Source organism: Macaca fascicularis, chromosome 20 (genome assembly GCF_037993035.2).
Source record: "Macaca fascicularis isolate 582-1 chromosome 20, T2T-MFA8v1.1".
Lineage (NCBI taxonomy): Eukaryota > Metazoa > Chordata > Mammalia > Primates > Cercopithecidae > Macaca > Macaca fascicularis.
This window is the reverse complement of record NC_088394.1, coordinates 84,761,485-84,782,699: the sequence shown is the minus strand read 5'-3', so window position 1 is coordinate 84,782,699 and position 21,215 is coordinate 84,761,485. Positions and strand designations below refer to the sequence as shown.

The 21,215-nt window shown below is 58.9% G+C and overlaps 3 protein-coding genes and 1 long non-coding RNA gene across 50 annotated transcripts in view; 2 read left to right on the top strand and 2 right to left on the bottom strand.

Moving 5' to 3' along the window:
* The first annotated feature begins 228 nt into the window (after nt 1–228).
* PABPN1L (PABPN1 like, cytoplasmic) lies at nt 229–2,117 on the top strand. Its single transcript, XM_074027202.1, has 5 exons — nt 229–536; nt 925–1,108; nt 1,284–1,735; nt 1,814–1,920; nt 1,997–2,117. Exons 1-5 carry the CDS (start codon nt 291–293, stop codon nt 2,115–2,117), a joined length of 1,110 nt encoding a protein of 369 aa, XP_073883303.1. The 5' UTR covers nt 229–290.
* Nucleotides 2,118–6,372: 4,255 nt separating this feature from the next.
* TRAPPC2L (trafficking protein particle complex subunit 2L) lies at nt 6,373–12,416 on the bottom strand. Of its 27 annotated transcripts, none has more exons than XM_065537409.2 (7): nt 12,360–12,416; nt 10,791–10,963; nt 9,822–9,909; nt 9,567–9,681; nt 9,364–9,499; nt 9,262–9,328; nt 6,373–8,243 (listed from the first exon to the last, which is right to left on the bottom strand). In XM_065537409.2, the coding sequence occupies exons 1-7, from the start codon at nt 12,390–12,392 to the stop codon at nt 8,232–8,234; spliced, it is 624 nt and encodes a 207-aa protein (XP_065393481.1). In that variant the 5' UTR covers nt 12,393–12,416; the 3' UTR covers nt 6,373–8,231. The 27 variants fall into 27 exon arrangements, 26 of the variants coding, with proteins under 26 accessions (XP_065393481.1, XP_065393482.1, XP_065393487.1 ...); XM_065537410.2 differs by having other exon boundaries at nt 6,373–8,240; XM_065537415.2 differs by having other exon boundaries at nt 6,373–8,240; nt 9,364–9,397.
* Nucleotides 11,403–12,089, bottom strand: LOC141409248 (uncharacterized). Its single transcript, XR_012428731.1, has 2 exons — nt 11,920–12,089; nt 11,403–11,501 (listed from the first exon to the last, which is right to left on the bottom strand). It is a non-coding gene; the product is annotated as an uncharacterized lncRNA (long non-coding RNA).
* Nucleotides 11,837–21,215, top strand: part of GALNS (galactosamine (N-acetyl)-6-sulfatase) — a 43,233-nt gene continuing 33,854 nt past the window's right edge. For 18 of the 21 annotated variants that reach the window (XR_012428722.1, XR_012428723.1, XR_012428724.1 and 15 more), the window contains exon 1: nt 12,572–12,787. Coding sequence is in view for 4 of the 21 variants with exons in the window: in XM_005592793.4 (XP_005592850.3) it covers nt 12,668–12,787 (120 nt within the window). In the remaining 17 variants the exon portion in view is untranslated. Of the gene's footprint in view, nt 12,788–21,215 lie in introns of all 21 variants that reach the window. The other 3 variants (XR_012428726.1, XM_074026770.1, XM_074026769.1) reach the window with 1 other exon arrangement.

Genomic DNA, 21,215 nt, shown 5'->3' with positions numbered 1-21,215 from the left:
GTCGCAGCTTGCCCAGGTGGAAGCAGAAGAGACCAGTGACCCCCACTCAACTCAGCCTCTCCTTCCTCCAGGGAGAGAGTCCTGGAGGTACCTGTCCCAGTGACAGGGAAGGGGCGGGGCCAGGAGCCAAGGCTGGAAGCTCAGCCCCCACTCAGCCTTTGCAAATGCTCTAGTGGGAGCAGCTGGCCTCAGGAGAGGGCTTAAAACTCCAGGAGGGCCCGGGCAGGTGCGGACGCGAGGGGATCGGAGGGGAGGCCTCGCCTGGCCCACCTTCCTCCTGCCCTTCTACCATGTGGCCCTTCCCAAGCCGCTCGCTCTTTCCGCCCCCAACTCAGGCCTGGCTCCAGACAGTCTCCTCAGACCCGGAGGCCCAGGGCTGGGGGGCCTGGAACGAGACCAAGGAGACTCTGGGGCCAGAGGGTGGGGAAGGGAAGGAGGAGGAAGAGGAGGCAGAGGAAGACCAGGATGGGGATGCAGGCTTCCTGTTGTCTCTGCTGGAGCAAGAGAACCTGGCTGAGTGCCCGGCGCCTGACCAGGTAACAGCTGTGTGGAGGCCCTGGGGCTCTCAGGGGACCTGGGGCACAGGGACTGGCGGAGACACGGGGTCTGGGTGACGAATGGCTGCAGCTGACTTAGGAGGGGAGGGCCATTGCCCACCTGCCTGGACGAAGGTGGCAAGGAGACCCCGCAGCACAGACTGCGGAGTCAAGCTGGCGTCTCTGGCCTGGGGAAGGGCCCTTGAGGTGCAGTTTCGGGGGCTTCTCTGCAGGGGCGAGTTCATCACCCTAGGAAGGAGCGTCCCTGTCCAGAGAAGGGCTGCCCCTTGGGGCTGTGACCCTCTGCTGAAGCTGGCAGGCCACACACCCACCTTCTTCGAGCAGAGCCTGCAGGCTGCCTGCCCCACTCAGCGCCATGTGTCGGCAGGAGCTGGAGGCCATCAAGATGAAGGTGTGTGCCATGGAGCAGGCCGAGGGGCCGCCATGGTCTCTGGGAGCACAGCACCAGGCCGAGGAAGAGGAGGGGCTGCCACAGCCTCAGGGAGTGCAGCACCAGGCCGAGGAAGAGGAGGGCACCATGACCGGGCAGCTGCTGAGCCCTGAGGCCACGGGTAGGAACCAGGGGCCCAGGCCGCCCCCCACTGAGCCAGGGTCCCAGGGTTTCCATGAGGGTTGGGCCTGGCAGGCTCCAAGGTGTCACCTCCCCTACAAACCTGGGCCACCTTCCCCGTGAGAGGAGTGAGGAAGGAGCCAAGGGCCTTCGGGCCTGAGATGTGTTCTCCGCAGGCTGCCCCCTCCCTGGGACCCCCGAGGAGAAGGTGGAGGCTGACCACAGATCTGTCTACGTGGGCAACGTGAGTGGCAGGCGGGGGCCGGGGGGGCAGGCAGTGAGTGGGGCCCCATCTCTTCCAGGGGGTCTGGTGCCCGGCCCTGGGCCAGGCTTGTGGGGAAGGGAGTCTGACACTGGGGACAGCCCTGTCCCCTTGAGGAAACACTGGCCTGGGCACATGTTCCAGTTTTTCAACATGAGCTGGAATTCCGGATTGCACATGAAATCTCCACTTTTGAGAAGCTTTTTGAAAGGCTCCAGCCCTCCGGAAGGGAGCGCTCCCTGTGAGATCTCCTTTCCTTTCTTCCCTCTATCCCCAGCAGGGGTGTGGGGTGGAGGCCTGGGGCCGTCCCCGCCCGGGGGCCCAGCCTTGGGGTTTCTTTCCCCACCTCTACCAAGAAAGCCTCGAGTCAGGGCCAGGCATCTCCCTGACACGCGGGTCTGGGCCTGGTGTCTCCCTGACACGAGGGTCTGGGCCTGGGTCCAGGTGGACTACGGGGGCTCTGCCGAGGAGCTGGAGGCCCACTTCAGCGGCTGCGGGGAGGTCCACCGAGTCACCATCCTGTGCGACAAGTTCTCTGGACACCCCAAGGGGTCAGTTCGGGGCCTGGCGGGGGCACTGGCTGTGCGGACGGGGCCCAGCCTCATCCCTCCCCGTCCCTCCCCTCAGTTACGCCTACATAGAGTTTGCCACCAAGGGCTCCGTGCAGGCCGCCGTGGAGCTGGACCAGAGCCTCTTCCGGGGCCGGGTCATCAAGGTGCGCCAGTGCTCCCCAGGTCCAGGAACATGAGCACAGAGGGGCTGGTCCACTGGCCCTGGGACACACAGCAGCCCCAGCTGGCTCCTCTCTGCACAGCGCGTCTCAGGCACGGTGCTTGGCTGGGCCTGGACAGGATGTGGCAGGACCCTGGGACCTGAAGCTGGGTTTGGTCTGCCAGTGACATGGTGGGGAAGTGTCCCCTCTCGGGGCGGGAACCCCCTCTGCAGGGGTGCTGGCTGTGACTGGGTGTCATATGACAGCTATGGTGGGCAAAGGCAGGGGACCCTTTAGGCCCAAATGGCATCCTGAGCCTGCAGGACCCCACACTCCGGGGTGGTGGGCGTTGCAGGGACTGCGGGCTGGGTCTTAGCTGCCCCTCGAGGAGGACTAGGAACAGGCCTTTGCTCCAGGTGCTGCCGAAAAGAACCAACTTCCCTGGGATCAGCTCCACAGACCGCGGGGGCCTTCGAGGACACCCAGGCTCCAGAGGGGCACCGTTCCCCCTCAGCGGCCTCCAGGGCAGGCCCCGGCTCAGACCACGAGGGCAGAACCGGTGAGTGGGTGCCTGTGGAGGCAGCCTGGGGGCGAGGGCCATGGTGGGGCGTCGGGGCCTGGGGATCAGGGGCAGGAGGGGGTCCCTGAGCTTGTTCCTCACGGGGCTGCAGGAACGTACCTGGTGGGGCCTGGGTGAGGGCTGGGGCTGCTGCATCAGCTAGGGGGGTGCTTTCTGCAGCCTCTCTGCTGGGAGAGGTGACCCTTTCTTGTTCCCACCAAGACCCTGGGGTGGGCTGCAGCTGCCCCAAGGGGCTCTCCTGGCGCTGGCTTCCCCTTTCCTGGGACCATCCCAGGAGAGCAGCTAGGAGTCACCAGAAAGGCCCCCTGGGGCATTGCCTGAGCAGTCAGGTGCCCTCCCTGCATCCTTGTCCTGTTGTCCCCCGGGGCCCTGGGCCACCTCCCTTCCCCTCTGGAATGCCACTCACCGTGCATTCTCTCTCCGTGCAGGGCCCGTGGAAAATTCTCACCGTGGTTTTCACCGTATTAAAGGGGAAAGCCTGATTTTGAGAGAGGGGCTGGGGGCTGGGTCAGGAGTAAACCACTTGGGCTCCATCCTGGGGCTGGGGCAGGGAGTAGGGCAGGGGCGAGGCCAGAGGAGAGGGGTGTCCGGAAGAGCAGCTGCTGACCCCCACTTGGCCAGGGGATGGCCCACTAGGGCCTTGTATGGTGGCCCAGACCCATGGCCACAGCCACGAGTCACAGTCATGGCCCAGTGGTGGGCCTGGCACGGGCGCCACGGGGATCTAGGGGGGCTCTGGGCAGTGAGGTCGGGGAGAGGCAGAGGCCCAGGCAGTGCCAGGCCAGCTTGGGGTGGGCATGCTCGGCTCTTCAACTAAGTCATTTTAAGAAAAATAGAAAACGTGTCTCTTAATGGTGAAGCATAAATTATTAAACTTTTTAAAAGCAAATGGCAGCAGCACTCCTGTGCATTCCCCTCGTGGACACAGCTCCCTTTTCGTCTTCCCCTGGGACAGGACACACAATTCCCTTCGTGTCTTCCCCTGGGACAGGACACACAATTCCCTTCGTGTCTTCCCCTGGGACAGGACACAGAAGGCAGCTGGTGGGCTGTGGCTGTGGGAGAAGGACAGGGCTTTAGACCCCTCACGACCGACAGCAAGCCGGCAGTGTGCACAGGCTGAGCCAGTGTCAACGTCACTGCCAGCCTGGTGGGCTACGACTGCCTGTGTGTCAGTCAAGGCGCCCCCACCCCATAACCCTGCCCTGGCACCACGTGTCCCCCACCAAGTGATCCAGACATCCGGGACGCTGGCCCTTGTCAGAAGCTCAGTAAACAGAGGTGGAGATCTCTGATCTCTGTCCTGGGCACTTTGACAACTGTCCCCTCTGAAAGCATGCACAGCTGTGGAGGCCCAAGTCTGCTTATGTGCACACATCCAACTCCAGCACTCCACGACGGACAGCGCCTCCCCTTCGTGCCCCATTGGGGCTCAGTGTGGTAATTCCTGGAGCCCCATGCAGACCAGCTCCTATTCAGTGGGCTGGTGCCCACCCACCCCTCAGTCACCTTCCTCCAGCACCAGGCCACACGCTGCTCCCCGGAATGAGCCAACCTCCTCGTTCCCGCCTACACCAGCCGCCTCCCCAAACCAGCCCCCCACCCCACCGTGGGGCCTTGTTCCCGCCTACACCGGCCTCCTCCCCAAATCCGCCCCCACCCTACCCCACCCCACCCCACCCCACGGTGGGGCCTTGTTCCCGCCTACACCGGCCTCCTCCCCAAATCCACCCCCACCCCACCCCACCCCACTCCACCCCACCCCACCCCACCGTGGGGCCTTGTTCCCGCCTACACCAGCCTCTTCCCCAAACCAGCCCCCCACCCCACCCCACCCCACCCCACCCCACCCCACCGTGGGGTCTTGTTCCCGCCTACACCAGCCTCCTCCCCAAACCAGCCCCTCACCCCACCCCACCCCACCCTACCCCACCGTGGGGCCTTGTTCCCGCCTACACCGGCCTCCTCCCCAAATCCGCCCCCACCCCACCCCACCCCACGGTGGGGCCTTGTTCCCGCCTACACCGGCCTCCTCCCCAAATCCACCCCCACCCCACCCCACCCCACCGTGGGGCCTTGTTCCCGCCTACACCAGCCGCCCCAAACCAGCCCCCCACCCCACCGTGGGGCCTTGTTCCCGCCTACACCGGCCTCCTCCCCAAATCCGCCCCCACCCCACCCCACCCCACCCCACCCCACCGTGGGGCCTTGGGTCAGTGTTGGCCTCTGTAGTGGGGTGAATGATGCCCCCCAAACTGCATCCATGTCCTGATCCCCAGACCCTGTGAATGTGAACTTCTCTTGAAAGGGTTTTTGCAAATGGGATTCGGTGAAAGGTCTAGAGATGGTCCTGGGTTACCTGCGGTCACTAAACACAACCACACACCCTAAACCCAACCACACACTGGTTACCTGTGGCCCTAAAGCCAAACACACACTGGTTACAGAGACCAAGAGACGCTCCAAGGCTGTGTGAAGACAGAGGCAGAGGCTGGAGCAATGCCGAGGATGACAGGGGCCGGTAGTGGCTGCAGAGGCTGGAGCAGACCCACCCCAGAGCCTCCAGGAGCCAGCCACAGCCACACCCAGCCTTTGGACTTCTGCCTCCGACATGGGGCGGAAATACATTCCCAGGGTTTGAAGCCCCTCCATGCGGTGCTCTGTTACGTTGGAGGCCTAGAGACTGAGCTCTCTGACCTAATTATCGGGATACCTGACCAAGGAGCCACCATGGCCCTCCAAGATCTGTCCTGATCTTGCCTGAGGTCCACTCTGGGGACCCGGGTTCTGTGGTCTGTGAGCTGTTCTGCCCAGGCCTCTGCTGGTTTGCCAGCGAGTGTGGCTTCAGGGTGGGCTTGAGGGGGCTGTCCCAGCATCAGAGTGAGAGCCAGGCCTAGCCCAGAAGGGAGGTCAAGCTGCCCAGGGCGGGGCCTGGTGCGCACCGCTCACAGCTGGGGGCTGCAGGAGGGGCCTGAGGCAAGCACAGCACTTTGCAGATGGCAGCCCCTGACTGCTCAGTACCCAGAGCCAGGGTCTGGCCCTCAGCGAGGGTTCGCTGCTGGCCTTGACGCAGGTATCACGCCCATGGGTGTGTCAGGTCCCTGACTGTTCTAGCCCATGTCGCAGGTTAGTTCCTGTCCATCTTCAGCCTTCTGTGTGGCCACTCCAAGGAGACAGCGGAGTGAGCCTGGGGAGTCCCTCCTTTCTTGTGGACTTGACACCTGAACAGACTAAGGCGGAGGAAGACCTGGGAACCCCTCAGCATGGCCCTTCCAGGTGATGAGACCCTGGGCCGTGACCTGCAGAGGCCTTTGCAGCTGCATGGAGGCGGCGGATGCTCTGGCTGGCTCGGGTGGGCAACTAACAAGAACAGGCTCATCGTCCCCCGTCTGCGGCAGAAAGAAAGAGGCAGAGTATCGTCGCGGCCTGACGGGGAGGAGGGGCTGCCCCACGTGGCGTCCAGCAGAAGTCGCCTGGGGTCGAGGAAGGAGTGGGCAGGGCTGTGGCCCTCCATGAGGCCAACCCCAGGGTGGAGACAGCACGAACCTACCACGTGACAGTTCTGCTGTCAGATCAGAGGTGAGCACATGACTTGTTTCCTTGGACTTAAAATGGGGATGGTGCCTTACAATGCTTGTGAAAACTCCCTAATGTAAAAAGTTCTTACAGGTGGGTCTGGCTACGCCTAACAGAAAACCCAAATAGCAGTGATTTAAACCAGAGAGGGTGCGTTTATTTTCTCACATTTAAAAAAAGCTGAAATTAAGTAGTCCGGGGCTGGTACGTCAGCAAAGGCCTAGGGTCCTTCCCGCGTTCTATGTTAGCAAAGGCCCAGGTCCTTCCCACGTTCTGTGTCAGCAAAGGCACAGGGTCCTTCCCACATTCTGCCTCAGCAAGGTCACAGGTCCTTCCCGCATTCTGTGTCAGCAAAGGCACAGGGTCCTCCTTCCTGCGTTGTGCATCAGCTCCACTGTCCTCAGGGTGTGACTCTTTCCTCATGCTCTCAGGACAGCTGTGCCAGCACCAGCCATCACATCCATGTTCCAGGCAGGAAGAAGGCAAAGGGGAAGGGCCCTGCACGTGGCAGCTGAGCCCCCTTCACAGGAGCTTCCCTGCAAGTCTGTCCTAGCACCACCACCTCCATGCCACAGCTGCACACCCCAGGCTGCGAGGGAGGCCAGGACATGGTTCTCATCTGCCCACTGTCAGAGCTGTGCAGAGGCACTAGAGTTCTGTTAGTAGGGAGGAAGGAGAATGGATGCTGGGTTAGCAACTTCCCGAGTCCCCACCACAGCCAGGACTCAGGCAGGAGCGATCCCCACTAAAAGGCAAAGATTTCACACTGGGCTGCAGTGGGGAGGTGCTAGGTGCTTGGGCTGGGGTCCCACTTTCTAACAAACATGAGGCTCTTGTTAAAGATTTAACCCTGTGAGGGTGGCCTGTGGCCCAAACGCACTCAGACCAGCTGCCCGGTGTGCCTCGGCCCACGCCAGGACTTCCAATTCACCCTGGGCGAGGGAAGCCTGCGGTTTTCACACACACTCCTTGCTCATTTCTTCTTCTATAATTTATAAAATTAACACTGTGCTTGCTGGATGGGATGAAAAGGCAAATATGTATCAAGAAAGTTCCCCTCCCTGTGTCTGCCCCAGGCTGACCCCCTTACAGCCTTTCCTGCTGCAGGGGCTCCTGGGGTCTTCAAGGTCCTTGAGAAACTCTCCAGTCCTGGACCAGTGCTGGAACCAGCTCTGCGGGGGGGTCTCCTCAGCTGGCTGAGCCTCGACTGCTGGACCCCAAGGTTGCCAGCGGCACTGACACCACTAAGGGCTCGGCGGCTGCCCTGGGTGGTAGTCAGTCATGTCATCAAGCGACACGGCACCGAACCCCCTCAGCACAAACAGGCAGGAAGGGGCGCCTCAAGTCTGCGCTCCAGGGCTTAGGATGAGGGCTGCAGCTGAGCCAACGCCACGGGGCCACGAGGCTTCCCAGGTTTCACAAGCGTTCTTTTCAGGCCAGGCTGAGTCTAGACGTTGGGCCAGATGCAAAGAATGGAGGCCAAGTCCAGAAAGAGGAGGGCCCTCCCCTGTGGGAAGGCACGCTGGCTCCCCTTTTGCCCCTAGATCCTAGGCTGGCTCTGGGCTCAGGAAGCCGCCCCCTCCAGACCAGTCCACCTGTTCAGCCAATGGGTGACCCACATGGTCACAGGTCCTGCAGGCTCAGGAACTCTTGGCTCCAGGCGCCCCTGCCTCTGCCCCTTTGGGACAACTGGGGACAGGCTTCCTGCACCATCTAATCCCAAACCTCTGCCCACACCACTGAAAGTCCTTAGTTGAATTCTTCTTAGTTAAATCCTTGGCTGACACAGAAGGAAAAAGCCAAATCTCATCTCACAAGACCTTTAGTTGAGAGAACATGCACAGCTGCCTGCCCTGAAAGCCCCGGGCGTCCCACTCAGGAAGAGGTGACGAGAACAGACTGACGGCCACCACGGTTACGCGTGGGATCCTCTGCGATGGCCGGCAGCACAGCTCATTCAGCACACCTGTATCATCATGGACGTCACCATGTTATCAAAGGCCCTGCTAAGAGAAACAGACCCACTCAGAGGAAAGCCAGGCCCTCCACCTGTCTGCTCACGGAGACAGGCAGGGCAGCAGGGCTCCGTCCAAGGACGCTCAGGGCCTTCTCCAGGGTCCAGAAACGTGAACTCAGCTGAGAGGCGAGGACAGGAGTCCCGCCCCACCAGGCACTGAGAACCCATATGCTGCCTCCAAGTTCCCTGTGCAGTCTCCCAAGGCCCCAGGAAGGGGTGGAGGAGGAAGCAGCATGGGCAGGCAGGATAGTGGTGTGGCAAGGACAGGCCTGTGAAGCCCAGGAGGCAGGACTGCATGGACGTTCGCCTGCCTGCTCCCATCTGGGACCCAGGATGGCCCCAAGACAGAGTCCTGGTGGAGGGAAGGGCCTGGCTGGGGTCACTGCAGCGTCCTCCTGCCTGCCAACCACAAGAAATTATGTCTTGGAACTGGGGACTCGCTGGAAGCAAGTCTGGAGTGTAGGCGTGGACCCCACATTTCCCTCATGCCATTCAAAAGTTAAGTCTGTTTACTTTCTGGGCCATTTGGAAGATGCCTGCAAACCAGGTTCCTGACTGTCCAAATTCAACATAAAAGATCAGGTAGTGACAAGAGGATGTGTGATCCCTGAAAGCCACTGCCCATGTGCTTGGCCCTGAGTCCTGCAGGTGCCCCAGGTACCCACTGGGCACACCTGGGAAGCCAAACGGGCAAGCTCCGCTCCCCGCACCACACACACTCCATCCACTTTACGCGCCGGAGATCTGTGTAAGAGTTGGTGTGGAGAAACAGGGCTTTGTGGCTTTAAAACCTCTGCCCTAGGGGTTTTAGGGTGATGGTGCTCATAGCTTAAAAAGACCTTTCCTCCCTTGTTTTCCAAATGGTTGCATTTTGGCAACCAAAATGGCAAGGCAGGTCCTACAGAAAGAAGGAAGCAAGACACAGAAAGCAGGGCCCACCTGGACTGGATCGGACACAGGGAGTAGGGCTCACCTGGACTGGATCGGACACAGGAAGTAGGGCTCACCTGGACTGGATCGGACACAGGAGTAGGGCCCACCTGGACTGGATCGGACACAGGAAGTAGGGCCCACCTGGACTGGATACGGACACAGGAAGTAGGGCCCACCTGGACTGGATCGGACACAGGAAGTAGGGCCCACCTGGACTGGATCGGACACAGGAAGTAGGGCCTACCTGGAGTGGATCGGACACAGGAAGTAGGGCCCACCTGGACTGGATCGGACACAGGAAGTAGGGCCCACCTGGACTGGATCGGACACGGGAGTAGGGCCCACCTGGACTGGATGCGGACACGGGAGTAGGGCCCACCTGGACTGGATGCGGACACAGGAAGTAGGGCCCACCTGGACTGGATGCGGTCCCCCGGGTTGTAGAAGGGGTTGCACATCACGTCTGTGTAGGAGTTGTGTAGCTTCCGGAACATCTGAAAAAGACCCAGCAAACTGTGACATTGCCAGGTACACACAGCCAGTGCCAGATTTTTGGTTTCTCAGCATTTCAAAACAAAGTCAAAAAGGAAAAACAAAACACCCACTCGTGCATGGCCTTCTAACCCCAACTTACGCTGCGAATTTCGTTGTCTCGAAGGGCCGTGTTGGAGGAATCCACCACCATGACAAACTTCACCTTGGAATTGGTGACGTAGCCGTACCTGCACAGCTGGTTAGGGAAGGCACTCGCAACACAGGGACTGCCGGCGGAGGACCCTCTGCGGGCCCTCCCTTTGGAGAAACGTGGCAACCTTGAATCACAGGAAATGCCCAGGCTGGGCTGGTCCTGCAGTGACCATGCTGGGTGCGAGCCTAAATACTTCGCTAGGGCAATGTCTGGTGTTTGCGGGAGAAGCAAGGGGCAGGCAGCCAAGCCTTAGCCAGTTCACACTCCAAGAGCCGAATCGCCTAGACTCTGAGTGTGTCTGTCTGGATCACCTCATCCTCTTTAGGAATCAATGCCTGGCCCAGAAAGTTAACTGCAAAAGCAGAGGCTTCGTGAACAAGGCAGATCCCCTCTCTAGAGGCCACATTATTTTGTAAAATAGTGGCTACCAGCAAATGTCACCATGGACAAGCTACATTACCGCTTTTGGGAAGGCCTTTGAACTCCATGGCCTCAAGTGATTTGTCCCAAGGGACTAGACGAGAGTGTCTAGTGACGTACGAGGCAACGCCTAACAAAATAAATGAAACCGTTATCCCCTGTTCAAAGGTGGTGGCTCCCCCTGAAAAGCACAGCAAGAAATCCTTGCAGGTACAAAGCAGAAGTGTCCCAGTTCCTCTGCAAACCAGACAACAGACACGTGCAAAGCAAAACATTCTACAGGGCATTCTAGCCTTGCTTTTCCCAAATGATTCTTCCAGTGAAAGAGAGAGAAGAGTTAGAGGCCTTCATTCACCTCAGGCGTCCCTAATTCCCTGGCTGGCCAAAAACTCTCACCTCTTTTTCTTTCTTCTCAAAGGTTTCAAGCTATCTGATCCTAAAGTATACCCGGCAATTGTAGGTACTCCCTGACACACACCCTGCCCTGAAAGATACACCTTGTAGTCCTCCGTGGGGTAGAGCAGGCCCAGGTACAGCTCCCTCTGGTCAACCAGGGCCTTCCCCATTGCGGAGATCTTCTCATCCACCACGTCCAGAGATGTGTGCACCATGTAGTGGAACTTCAGCTCGTTCTCCGTGGGGGTGCTGCGAATGTAGAGGGGGTAATTCTGCAAGAAAGGATGACGGCGACTGAAAGGACAAGACTCCACCCAGTGCACACCAGCTCTGAACTATGCTGCAGAGCCGTGACCTTCAGCCATCCGGGGAATGCATTCCCATTCTCTAAGGCCCACCGCTTCATTCTCCAGGCCGCAGTGGGCACTGCCTTCAGGGAATCCCATCTAACCTAAGAAGATTTATGTGTTGTTTGCAAAGCAGCAGCAGTAGGGTGGCCAGAAAAGACCACTCAGAAAAATGGGCCTCAGCACAGCCTGACGATCAAGCCTGGAACCCGGGCAGGCCTCTCACCTTCTCCTGGAGGCCACTCTGCCTCAGCCCACCTCTAGCTCTGCATGGGTCACCCAAATACAGCACCCTAAATACTGGCTTTTCTTCACCTTGACACTGACCCTTTTACTAAACCGTTCAAGACTCAGCTCAAATTCCTTTCATTTCTCATTCCTGACCATTGTAAGCCCAGAATTAACAGCTGCTTTCTTGGGCTTTCACACACCACCATTTACTCTGTAAATTCAGCACTGGGTCCTGCAGAAATACAGTGAACAAGAGTCTTCGCTACTCTCATGGGGCTATATGATACCTAATCGATAAAGCCACAAACAAGCAAATGATCATCTGTGGCCAGGAGGGAAGCCCATGAGAAGCTTAGCAACAGCCACTGCGCAGCAGGGAGCGGCCTCCAGAGTGGTCTCAGGGCAGACCCTGGCTAGGAAATGAAGGCTCCATGCAGCAGAAGCACAGTGTGGACAGCCACCCAGCTCAGTCTCAGCCTTCAGAATATGCTTTCCAGAAGAAATGTACGTGGGCCAGTAAAGAGGGTGGGAGCTGGGGAGAGGTGTTCCGGGTGCAAAGGCCCAGAGGGGCAAAGCATGCCCAGGGAGCTGCAAAATTGGTTGGTTGGAGCGGAGGGTGCCAAGGGTTATGGGGGGAAAGGATACCAGACCAGGTTATTCAAACAGCATCCTAAGGCAACGAGAAGCCACTGCAGAGGTCTCAGGCAGAGGCGTGACAGGATCCGATTGGTTTTTAACTCGGCTGGCAGAAGGGCCGTACGCGGGGAGCCAGCGCTGGATGGGAGAACCGGCAGAACCTACTGAGGAAGGAGGCAGTGCCCCGGACCACCTAGGCTTCTGGTGGGTCCTGGCGGGGAGGAGACCTGGGGCGCCGAGGGGTGCGTTCAGCAGCGGGACGGGCAAGCGCGGAGCTGGGGAGCTCAAGGTCTGCCGGGTGGCTCGTCCACCGCGAAGCCCCTGACCCCTGGAGCTCGGCGAAGGCCTCCTCCAGGTCCCATTTCCTAAGGCGCCTTCTAGGCCCAGGGAAGAAAGACAGAGCGGAGAAGCGAGGATGGTGCGGGCCCGGACGCCCCGCGCAGCACGTACGCACCTCCTTGGCGATCACCGCGATGCACACCGCCATCTTGGGAGGCCCGGCGCTGGCGTCGCATCACGTGACCCGCCGCTGGTCACGCAGCCCCGCAAGCCCCGCCCCGCCCGTCTCGCAGTTGGCTCTGGCCCCGCCCCACTGGTCGCGAGGCCGTCCAGGCCCCGCCTCCGTCCCGCCGCGGACTCTGGCCCCGCCCCACTGGTCACGAGGCCGTCCAGGCCCCGCCCCGCAGCCCAGCCGGAAGGGCCGGCGGACGCTCGCTGCTGGGTCGGCTCGCTGGCTCGGGCTCCGCGGCTCCGGTGGTTGCCATGGCGGCGGTTGTCGCGGCGACGAGGTGGTGGCGGCTGTTGCTGGTGCTGAGCGCCGCGGGGATGGGGGCCTCGGGCGCCCCGCAGCCCCCCAATATCCTGCTTCTGCTCATGGACGACGTGAGTGCGGGCGGTGGGACGGGGCAGGGCCGGGGGGCCGGGGTCGCGGGGGGAGGGGAGGGGCGGGGGAGGCAGGAGGGGAGGGGAGGGGCGGGCGTGGTGGGGGGAGAGGTCGGGCGAGGCCCCGCGCGGGGAGGAGGAAGGGAAGAGGATATCCCCGTGGGGGGAGGGGGAGGGGGATATCCCCGTAGGGGGAGGGGGAGGCCCCGCGGGGAGTGGCCGCGGTGTCCAGGTGTGGGGTCTCGGCGGCCACCGGTCACCAGCCGCGCTGCCACTGTGCTGCGTGACCGGGACAGCGTCCTCCCTCGCAGGTGGGTGACCGGCGTACTGCCCGGCCCTGCCTCCCCCGTCTGACCTTTCCCGCCCTCTGCTCTTGGGAAGGTGGGCGCGCAGCGTGGCCGCCTCAAAGGGAGGAAGGGGCTGCTCCTGCCGCCCTGCCTGAGAGCTGCGTCGCCCTGGGAATCACTCCCGCCGTCTCGGGCCTCCGGGTCCCCCCCGCTGGGCTCCAGTCTTACCTGAGGGCTGCCTTTGTCCCCTGGAGAACGCTGAGCAAAGGTCAGGTGTCCCTGAGGTCTGAAGAACTGAAGGCTGGGATGTCCCCTGGTGGGCAGGTGCGGGGTCAGGGGTCACAGAGCCGGCCTGGAGGCCTCCTTCCCTAACTCCTTGTGGGAGCCACCTGGAGACTCAGTAATGAGTCTGCCTGGGGCACGGGTCACCGTGCAGGACCCCAGACACACCTGGGTTCAAACCCTACTGGCTCCAAGCTGGGGGGTCACTTCCATTCTTGAGCCTCAGCTGCCTCCACTGGGGGAGGGGTCACACCCGTCCTGCTGTGCTCACGTGGTATGTGAGGACTGGGACGACATCGAGTGCTGGACAGTTTTGGGCTGTCAATGTCGCTCAGCCCCTGTATGCTGGCTGCAGACCAGCAGAGACCCTGACAGGGGCCTTCAGATCCACCTGTGCTGACCAGTGGGGGCCACAGGCCTCACGCAAGGGCTGAGAAGTTGTGGCTGTCGGAATTGGGAGGTGCTGGTCGTGTAAAGTACACAGATTTAGAAAACTTGGTACAAGAAAAAGAATATAAAATATCTCACTGAACAATTTTATTAAATTAATGGTTTTTTAGCATATATACCTGAAAAGATAACAGACACCATCCATAATTTCCCCACCCAGGGGTGACAGCCCTCAGCCCTGGGCAGCCCCTTTTCCATCTCATATGTCTATTTGTGTGCAATGAGTGCTTTCCAGAGCGGGCTCTCCAGCCCCCAGGGGTCCCTGTGCTGACAGCAGTAGCCAGGTCTTTCTCAGTACTGAGTGGTATCTACGTCCTAAAGATACTTTGTTTCAGAATTTCATCCTTTCACTTTTTAAGTTCTCTGGGCTAGTGTAGACACTTTGTTTCAGAATTTCATCTTTTCATTGTGTAAGTCCCTTGGGGCCAGCATAGCTTCCCCCGGTGAGCTGGACCCTGCGGGTGAAGCCTCCCTGTTCAGCCTCTGCCTTTCTTGACGTTCTCAGAGGACAAAGGGCTATGTGAGGCGGGGCAGCTCATGAATAATTTTTTATGTAGAAGACTTGTTGAAATAAGATTTTGGATATGTTGGGTTAAATAAAATATAAAGTTAAGTCTGCATTTCAGCTACTTCTGCTTTTCTAGCGTGGCTCCTGGTAAATGCGGAACTGCATGTGGACTCACCCTGTGTTTCCATAGGACAGCAAAGGTTCAGGCCGTGCAGGGTGGAGGGGTGGGGTGCGGCCATCAGTGTGACAGGGGAAGCCCCACCCACCTGGGGACCTGTCCTGTGGCCTCCTCCATGTGGTTTGTGGGGTCCTTTGGCAGCTGACGCCTAAAGAACCCCAGAGGAGCTCTGTCCTGGCCGGTAGGTGTACTTGCTAGAACTTTCTGATGCAGACAGCAGAAAATGAAGTCAAAGTGACAAGCAAAAGTGGGGATTCCTTGGCCCTCCTGACTCGACAGATCAGGGCCGCCTGGCGAGTTGCCCCTTTCATGGCTCTGCTGTCTCTGAACTGGCCACATCCTCACTCAGCCTGTGATGGTCCTAGGCAACTCCAAGTCACCCCCTGCAGTCAGCAGACCCAGTGGGAGGTTGGCTCTGCCTCTGAGTCATGTGAGCCTGATGTGGGTCTCAGTCCTGTGCCAAGCACACTGGGGGAGGGGCGCATGCTGACCTGTCCAGCCCAGGCCTCGGAGCCTCGGGCCTACCCCAGAAGGGAGACTGCCCCGATTGTCTCATCTACCTGGACCCAGCAGAGAGGGGGTTCCTTGAAGGGCCCATGGTGCAGCTACCAGGATGGGGCAGGGATGCTGGCAGGTGAGAGCCACAGAAGCTTGCAGTGAAGCCCGAGTGCCCTGATGTGGCCCAGGGTGCAAGGGAGTCCTCACAGGCTGTGTTCTCTCCTCGGAGTCCGGGGCTTCCTCCGCAGCCCTGTCCACACCTCTCCCTGTGCTGTAGACCAGTTGTTTCTGTCAGGGTGCTGGTGTCTGAACCTGCAACAGGTCATTTTGGCTCTGGAATGACATAGGATCATTTGGTGACCCACAGCCCTGGGCCTCGCACCACCTGAGGACGAGTGTGCGTCTCTCAAGTTCAGATTTTGGAGCATGGCCCTCCATGGACCAGCTGCCTCCAGCCCAGTCTCCCCCTATCCTGTCCTCTGTGTCTGGGCAGTGAGGGGCCTGGACCCCACTTTCATCTGAGCAAGTGCAGTTTCAGAAAAGGAGTGTCCCCAAAACTAGCTTATTGCACACCTCATGGCCAGAAGCCACTCTCCAACTGGTCACACTGACCCGGGAGAGTACCACTGCCCCCAGCGTCAGGGCCAGAATGGGAGGCTGGGACTCAGGGGTGAGAGCAGCTGGTAGGAGCCCCCACCTGTCCAGGGCAGCTGAGCCGACCAGAGCGAGGACAGGTCCAGCTGCACTCCCCAGGACTGCCCTGCCCTGGCCTTTCACTGGCCCACGGTCTAGCGCGGCCTGGCTTCTCAGCACCCTGGGCACCTTGCTGCGTGAGCGACGAAACCTGCGTGGCCCACTCTGCTCTCCAGGGTTGCTGGGGCCTTGGAGACAGGTGAGACCTATGACAACCTCCGCTCTGGCCCTCACACAGCTCCTGCCTCCCAGGGCCAGCAGCGCTCTGCGTCTCTACTCCTTATTTGGAAAATAGGGTTAAGAAGGGTCAGGCCTGACCACAGAGGAAGTGGAGAGTCAGGGCCACCCAGGCCAGCTCCTATTGCCACAGCAGCCTTGTGGAGCCACCAGAACCGGGGGAGGGCTGCTCAGCGCCCCTCGTTTGAGATAGACAAGCACTGGTCTGCTTATCTTCATGATAATCCCATAGCAACCAGTAGGAATGGAAACTTTGCGTTTCTTAAAACTCTAAAATTCCTAAGGATACTGATCCATGGCTCACAGCTGTGCTCACTGAACATGGACAATCATTTGGGGGCTTTTAGGACTTTTTTTTTTTTTTTTTTTGAGATGGAGTCTCACTCTGTCACCCAGGCTGGATTGCAGTGGTATGATCTCAGCTCACTGCAACCGCTGTCTCCCAGATTCAAGCAGTTCTCCTGCCTCAGCCTCCCGAGTAGCTGGGACTACAGGCTCCCACTACTGTGCCCAGCTAATTTTTGTATTTTTAGTACAGTTGGGGTTTCACCATATTGGCCAGGCTTGTCTCGAACTCCTGACCTCAGGTGATCCTCCCTCCTCAGCCTCCCAAAGTGCTGGGATTAACAGACGTGAGCCACCGTACCCGGCCAGGACTTTTTGGGTGTTTTTTTTTTTTTTTTTTTTTTTTTTGAGACGGAGTCTTGCTCTGTAGCCCGGGCTGGAGTGCAGTGGCCGGATCTCAGCTCACTGCAAGCTCCGCCTCCCGGGTTTACGCCATTCTCCTGCCTCAGCCTCCTGAGTAGCTGGGACTACAGGCGCCCGCCACCTCGCCCGGCTAGTTTTTTGTATTTTTAGTAGAGACGGGGTTTCACGGTGTTAGCCAGGATGGTCTCGATCTCCTGACCTCGTGATCCGCCCGTCTCGGCCTCCCAAAGTGCTGGGATTACAGGCTTGAGCCACCGCGCCCGGCCGACTTTTTTTTTTAAGACAAGGTGTGGCTCTGTCACCCAGGCTGAAGTGCAGTAGCTCGATCACAGCTCACTGCAGCCTGAAACTACTGGGCTCAAGCAATTCTCCTGCCTCAGCCTCCTGAGTAGCTGGGATTATAGCCGCCCATCACCACACCCAGTTAATTAATTTGATCTTCAATCACTGATACCCTTTCTTCTGCTTGATTGAATCGGCTACTGAAGTTTATGCATGCGTCACATAGTTCTTGCGCCATGGTTTTCGGCTCTGTCAGGTCATTTAAGGTCTTCTCTACGCTGTTTATTCTAGTTAGCCATTCATCTAATCTTTTTTCAAAGTTTTTAGCTTCCTTGCAATGGGTTCAAACATCTTCCTCTAGCTCAGAGAAGTTTGCTATTACCTTGTGAAGCCTAATTCTGTCAGCTCGTCAAAGTCATTCTCCATCCAGCTGTGTTCCATTGCTGGCGAGGAGCTGTGATCCTTTGGAGGAGAAGAGGCACTCTGATTTTTAGAATTTTCAGCTTTTCTGCTCTGGATTCTCCCATCTTTGTGGTTTTATCTACCTTTGGTCTTTGATGCTCGTGACCTACAGATGGGGTTTTGGCGTAGATGTTCTTTTTGTTGATGTTGATGCTGTTCCTTTCTGTTGGCTAATTTTCCTTCTAAGAGTCAGGTCCCTCAGCTGCAGGTCTGATGAAGTTTGCTGGAGGTCCACTCCAGATGCTGTTTGCCTGGGTATCACCAGCAGAGGCTGCAGAACAGCAAATATTACAGAACAGCAAATATTGCAGAACAGTAAATATTGCTGCCTGATCCTTCCTCTGGAAGCTTCGTCCCAGAGGGGCAGCCATCTGTATGAGGTGTCAGTCAGCCCCTGCTGGGAGGTGTCTCCCAGTTAAGCTGCTCGGGGGTCAGGGACCCACTTGAGGAGGCAGTCTGTCCGTTCTCAGAGCTCAAACACTGCTGGGAGAACCACTGCTCTCTTCAGAGCTGTCAGACGGGGACGTTTAAGTCTGCAGAAGTTTCAGTTTCTGCTGTGTTTTGTTTAGCTATGCCCTGCCCGTAGGGGTGGGGTCTACAGAGGCAGCAGGCCTTGCAGAGCTGCGGTGGGCTCCGCCCAGTTCAAGCTTCCCCTCCCCCTGCCAGGCAGACGCCCCTCCCCTGCCAGGCTGCCGCCTCGCAGGTCGATCTCAGACTGCGCTAGCAGTGAGCAAGGCTCCGTGGGCGTGGGACCTGCCGAGCCAGGCACAGGCTATAATCTCCTGGTGGGTCGTTTGCCAAGACCGTTGGAAAAGCACAGTATTTGGGTAGGAGTGTCCTGATTTTCCAGGTACAGTTTGTCACGGCTTCCCTTGGCTAGGAAAGAGAAACTCTCCAACCCCTTGCACTTTCTGGGTGAGGCGATGTCCCCGCCCTGCTTCGGCTCGCCCTCTGTGGGCTGTACCCACTGTCCAACTGGTCCCAAAATTATGAACCCAGTACCTCAGGTGGAAATACAGAAATCACCGTCTTGTGCGTCAATCACGCTGGGAGCTGCAGGCCGGAGCTGTTCCTGTTCGGCCATCTTGGAACAGAATTCCCACGCCCAGCTAATTAAAAAAAAGGTTTTCTTTAGTGTCTGTCGATGAGACCCAGGTTGGCCTCAAATTCCTGAGCTCAAGCGATCCTGCCCCCCAGCCTCCCAAAGTGTTGGGGTTACAGACATGAGCCACTGTATCCAGCCCTTTTAGGACTTCTAAGGGGGAGAAGAAAGGTGGTTCCCGCCCATGGTGCCCTGTGAGGGTTCTAGATGTTCACATGGTAACCTGCTCACTCTGCAGGGAGGCTGTCCACATCTGCTTTTCATAGCCGAGAAAGCTGTCGATAAATAACGGAAGAATGGGGTCAGCAGATGAGAGCTGGCCCAGCAGCCTGGGACGCTGTCCTCAGAAGGCCCATGTGTGGGAGGTTGCCCTCGGCTGGCATCTGCAAACAGGAGGTCCCCCTGCTGTTCGCTGCTACGAGCCGCCCACCTTGCCACACTGTTTTCGCAGACACCACGATTTACGCCCAGCACCCTCCTCCTGGGCATCAAGAGTACCAGGCAGGGGGGCCACACCGCCAGCCCAGGCAAAAGCCCTGGGAACTGAGTCTCACACAGCTTCCCCGTCAGCATCTGGCACCTGTGCTTGCAGCCCGAGCGTCCGTATGGCTCCAGCTTGGGGAAGGTTCCACGCTGCGCCTGGTCTTCCCGGCCCTGCCCACGCCTCTTCCCCTGGTTAATGCCCTCCCCATTGTAAGTCATGGCAGTGAGTGGGACTGTCGCCGAGACCTGGGATTCCTCCCAGCGAGAGTGCTCCCCTTGCGGTATCTTCTGAGTCAGTGGTGAGCGTGGATCCCACTCCCTCGAGCCCTGGGACTCCTCCCCTGCAATATTTTCTGAGTCAGTGATGAGCATGGAGCCCGCTCCCTTCACAGCATTTTCTGCCACATCCATTCATGTTATTTGTGGCCTGGAACAGGTAGGAGAATGACCCAGGTGAGCACAGGCAGACCCAGATGCAGCTCTGCTGACTGCCGACCTTCTCAGGAGACCAGCTGCACCTCGGGAAGCCTCAGGACGCAGCCTGCAGGGAGGGCTGGGCACATGGCGCCCGGTATTCAGATGTGCGGCCTCACTCCCAGTCCGAAGGGAGCCCAGCAGTGGTCCTGGACGTGGGCAGACAGTGTACCGAGTGAAACGTACTGCTCCCTCCCATCGCAGGCCTCGTGCCCTCGGCCCACCTGCCATTCTCTACTCTCCCACCTGGACTGGAGATGGCAGGAAGTGCAGAAGCCACCTGGGAGAATGGATCTGCACATGGGGAGGTGAAGGGCAAGGAGCTCTGGGCGTGTGTGGCTGGCCCCCCTCAGGCTGGCCTCAGGGAACTGCGTTGTCCCCGTCTGCACTGCGGGTTTCTGCTGCCTCGGCGGGATGCAGCTCGCCCTGACGTAGGCACATTTGCCCACCGCGACTGTGTGCCACTGAGCCCAAGGTCCCTTCTCAGCCCATGAGCAGCTCTGCGGGCGTCCTGCCCCCACTCCTCCCACCTCCCTTTCTTCCTCATCAGCTTCAGGGGACACCTCTCTCCAGGTGCCTCCTCTCATTGCAGCCTCCGTTGTGCTCAGATAGAAAAGCCATTTCAGTGACTTCAAAATAAACCATCTCAGGGCTGGGCATGGTGGCTCATGCCTGGGATCTCAGCACTTTGGGAGGTGGAGGCGGGCAGACTGTTTGAGCTCAGTTCACTCAAGACCAGCCTGGGCAACATGACAAAACTCCATTTCTGTCAAAAATTCAAAAAATTGGCCAGACACAGTGTTTCACGCCTGTAATCCCAGCACTTTGGGAGGCCAAGGCAGATGGATCACCTGAGGTCAGGAATTCAAGACCAGCCTGGCCAACATGGTGAAACCCCGTCTCTACAAAAAATACAAAAATAGGTGAGCATGGTGGTGCGCACCTGTAATTCCAGCTACTCAGGAGGCTGAGGCAGGTGAATTGCTTGAACCCAAAAGCCGGATGTTGCAGTGAGCCAAGACCATGCCACTGCACTCCAACCTGGGTGACAGAGTGAGAATCCATCTCAAAAAAAAAAATTAAAATTAAAATAAAATAAAATTAGCTGGGCGTGGTGGCATGTGCCTGTAGTCCCAGCTACTCAGGAGGCTGAGGTGGGAGGATCACCTGAACCCTGAAGGCAGAGGTTGCAGTGAGCCAAGATCGAGCCACTGTGCTTCAGCCTGTGTGTCAGAGTGAGACCCTGTCTCAAAAAAAATAAACCATCTCAAAAGGGACCCAAAGCTGAAAGGTCCAAACAGAATTGTGTCCCATGAGACATGAAGGGCCTTTGAGAGGAAAAAGCCCAGACCTGGCTCTGCTCTGGGACTCCACATGTCAGGAGGAGCCGAGGCGAGGAGCAGTCACCCTGCCAAGCTGAGCCTTACGGGCAGGGGCCGCATAGCCTGTTATCCACCGGGGACACTGATCATTGCATCCAGACAAAGACCAAGGTGTGACCATGCAGACCTGGATGTCCGTCCAACCACCCACGTGCGCCCAGAGCGGCCGGCTGTCCTCCCGTGGTCCCCGGGCCCAGCGCCCGTCCCTCCTGCAGCCAGTCAGCACGCTGCCGCTCCTGCCCAGGCGAGGCCTCCACTCTGTTTAGACCCCGTCACTTCACACAGGCCCTGAGGCTTCTTGTTCTTTGACTTAGCAGGACCCAGCGAGTCAAACACCCACCGGCCCTGACCCAGGAGTGTCAGGGGAGCCCCCAGTCCATCTGCAGAAAACCAGGACACCCG

Coding starts and splice junctions, on each gene's coding strand:
- PABPN1L (XM_074027202.1), top strand. CDS start 291: ATGTGGCCCTTCCCAAGCCGCTCGCTCTTTCCGCCCCCAACTCAGGCC. Junction 537..924: donor AGTGCCCGGCGCCTGACCAG/GTAACAGCTGTG, acceptor ATGTGTCGGCAG/GAGCTGGAGGCCATCAAGAT. Junction 1,921..1,996: donor TTCTCTGGACACCCCAAGGG/GTCAGTTCGGGG, acceptor CCCTCCCCTCAG/TTACGCCTACATAGAGTTTG.
- TRAPPC2L (XM_074026785.1), bottom strand. CDS start 12,392: ATGGCGGTGTGCATCGCGGTGATCGCCAAGGAG. Junction 9,910..10,790: donor CCCACGGAGGACTACAAGGT/GTATCTTTCAGG, acceptor CCAGCTGTGCAG/GTACGGCTACGTCACCAATT. Junction 9,505..9,601: donor GGGGACCGCATCCAGTCCAG/GTGGGCCCTACT, acceptor TGTCCGATCCAG/TCCAGGTGGGCCCTACTTCC.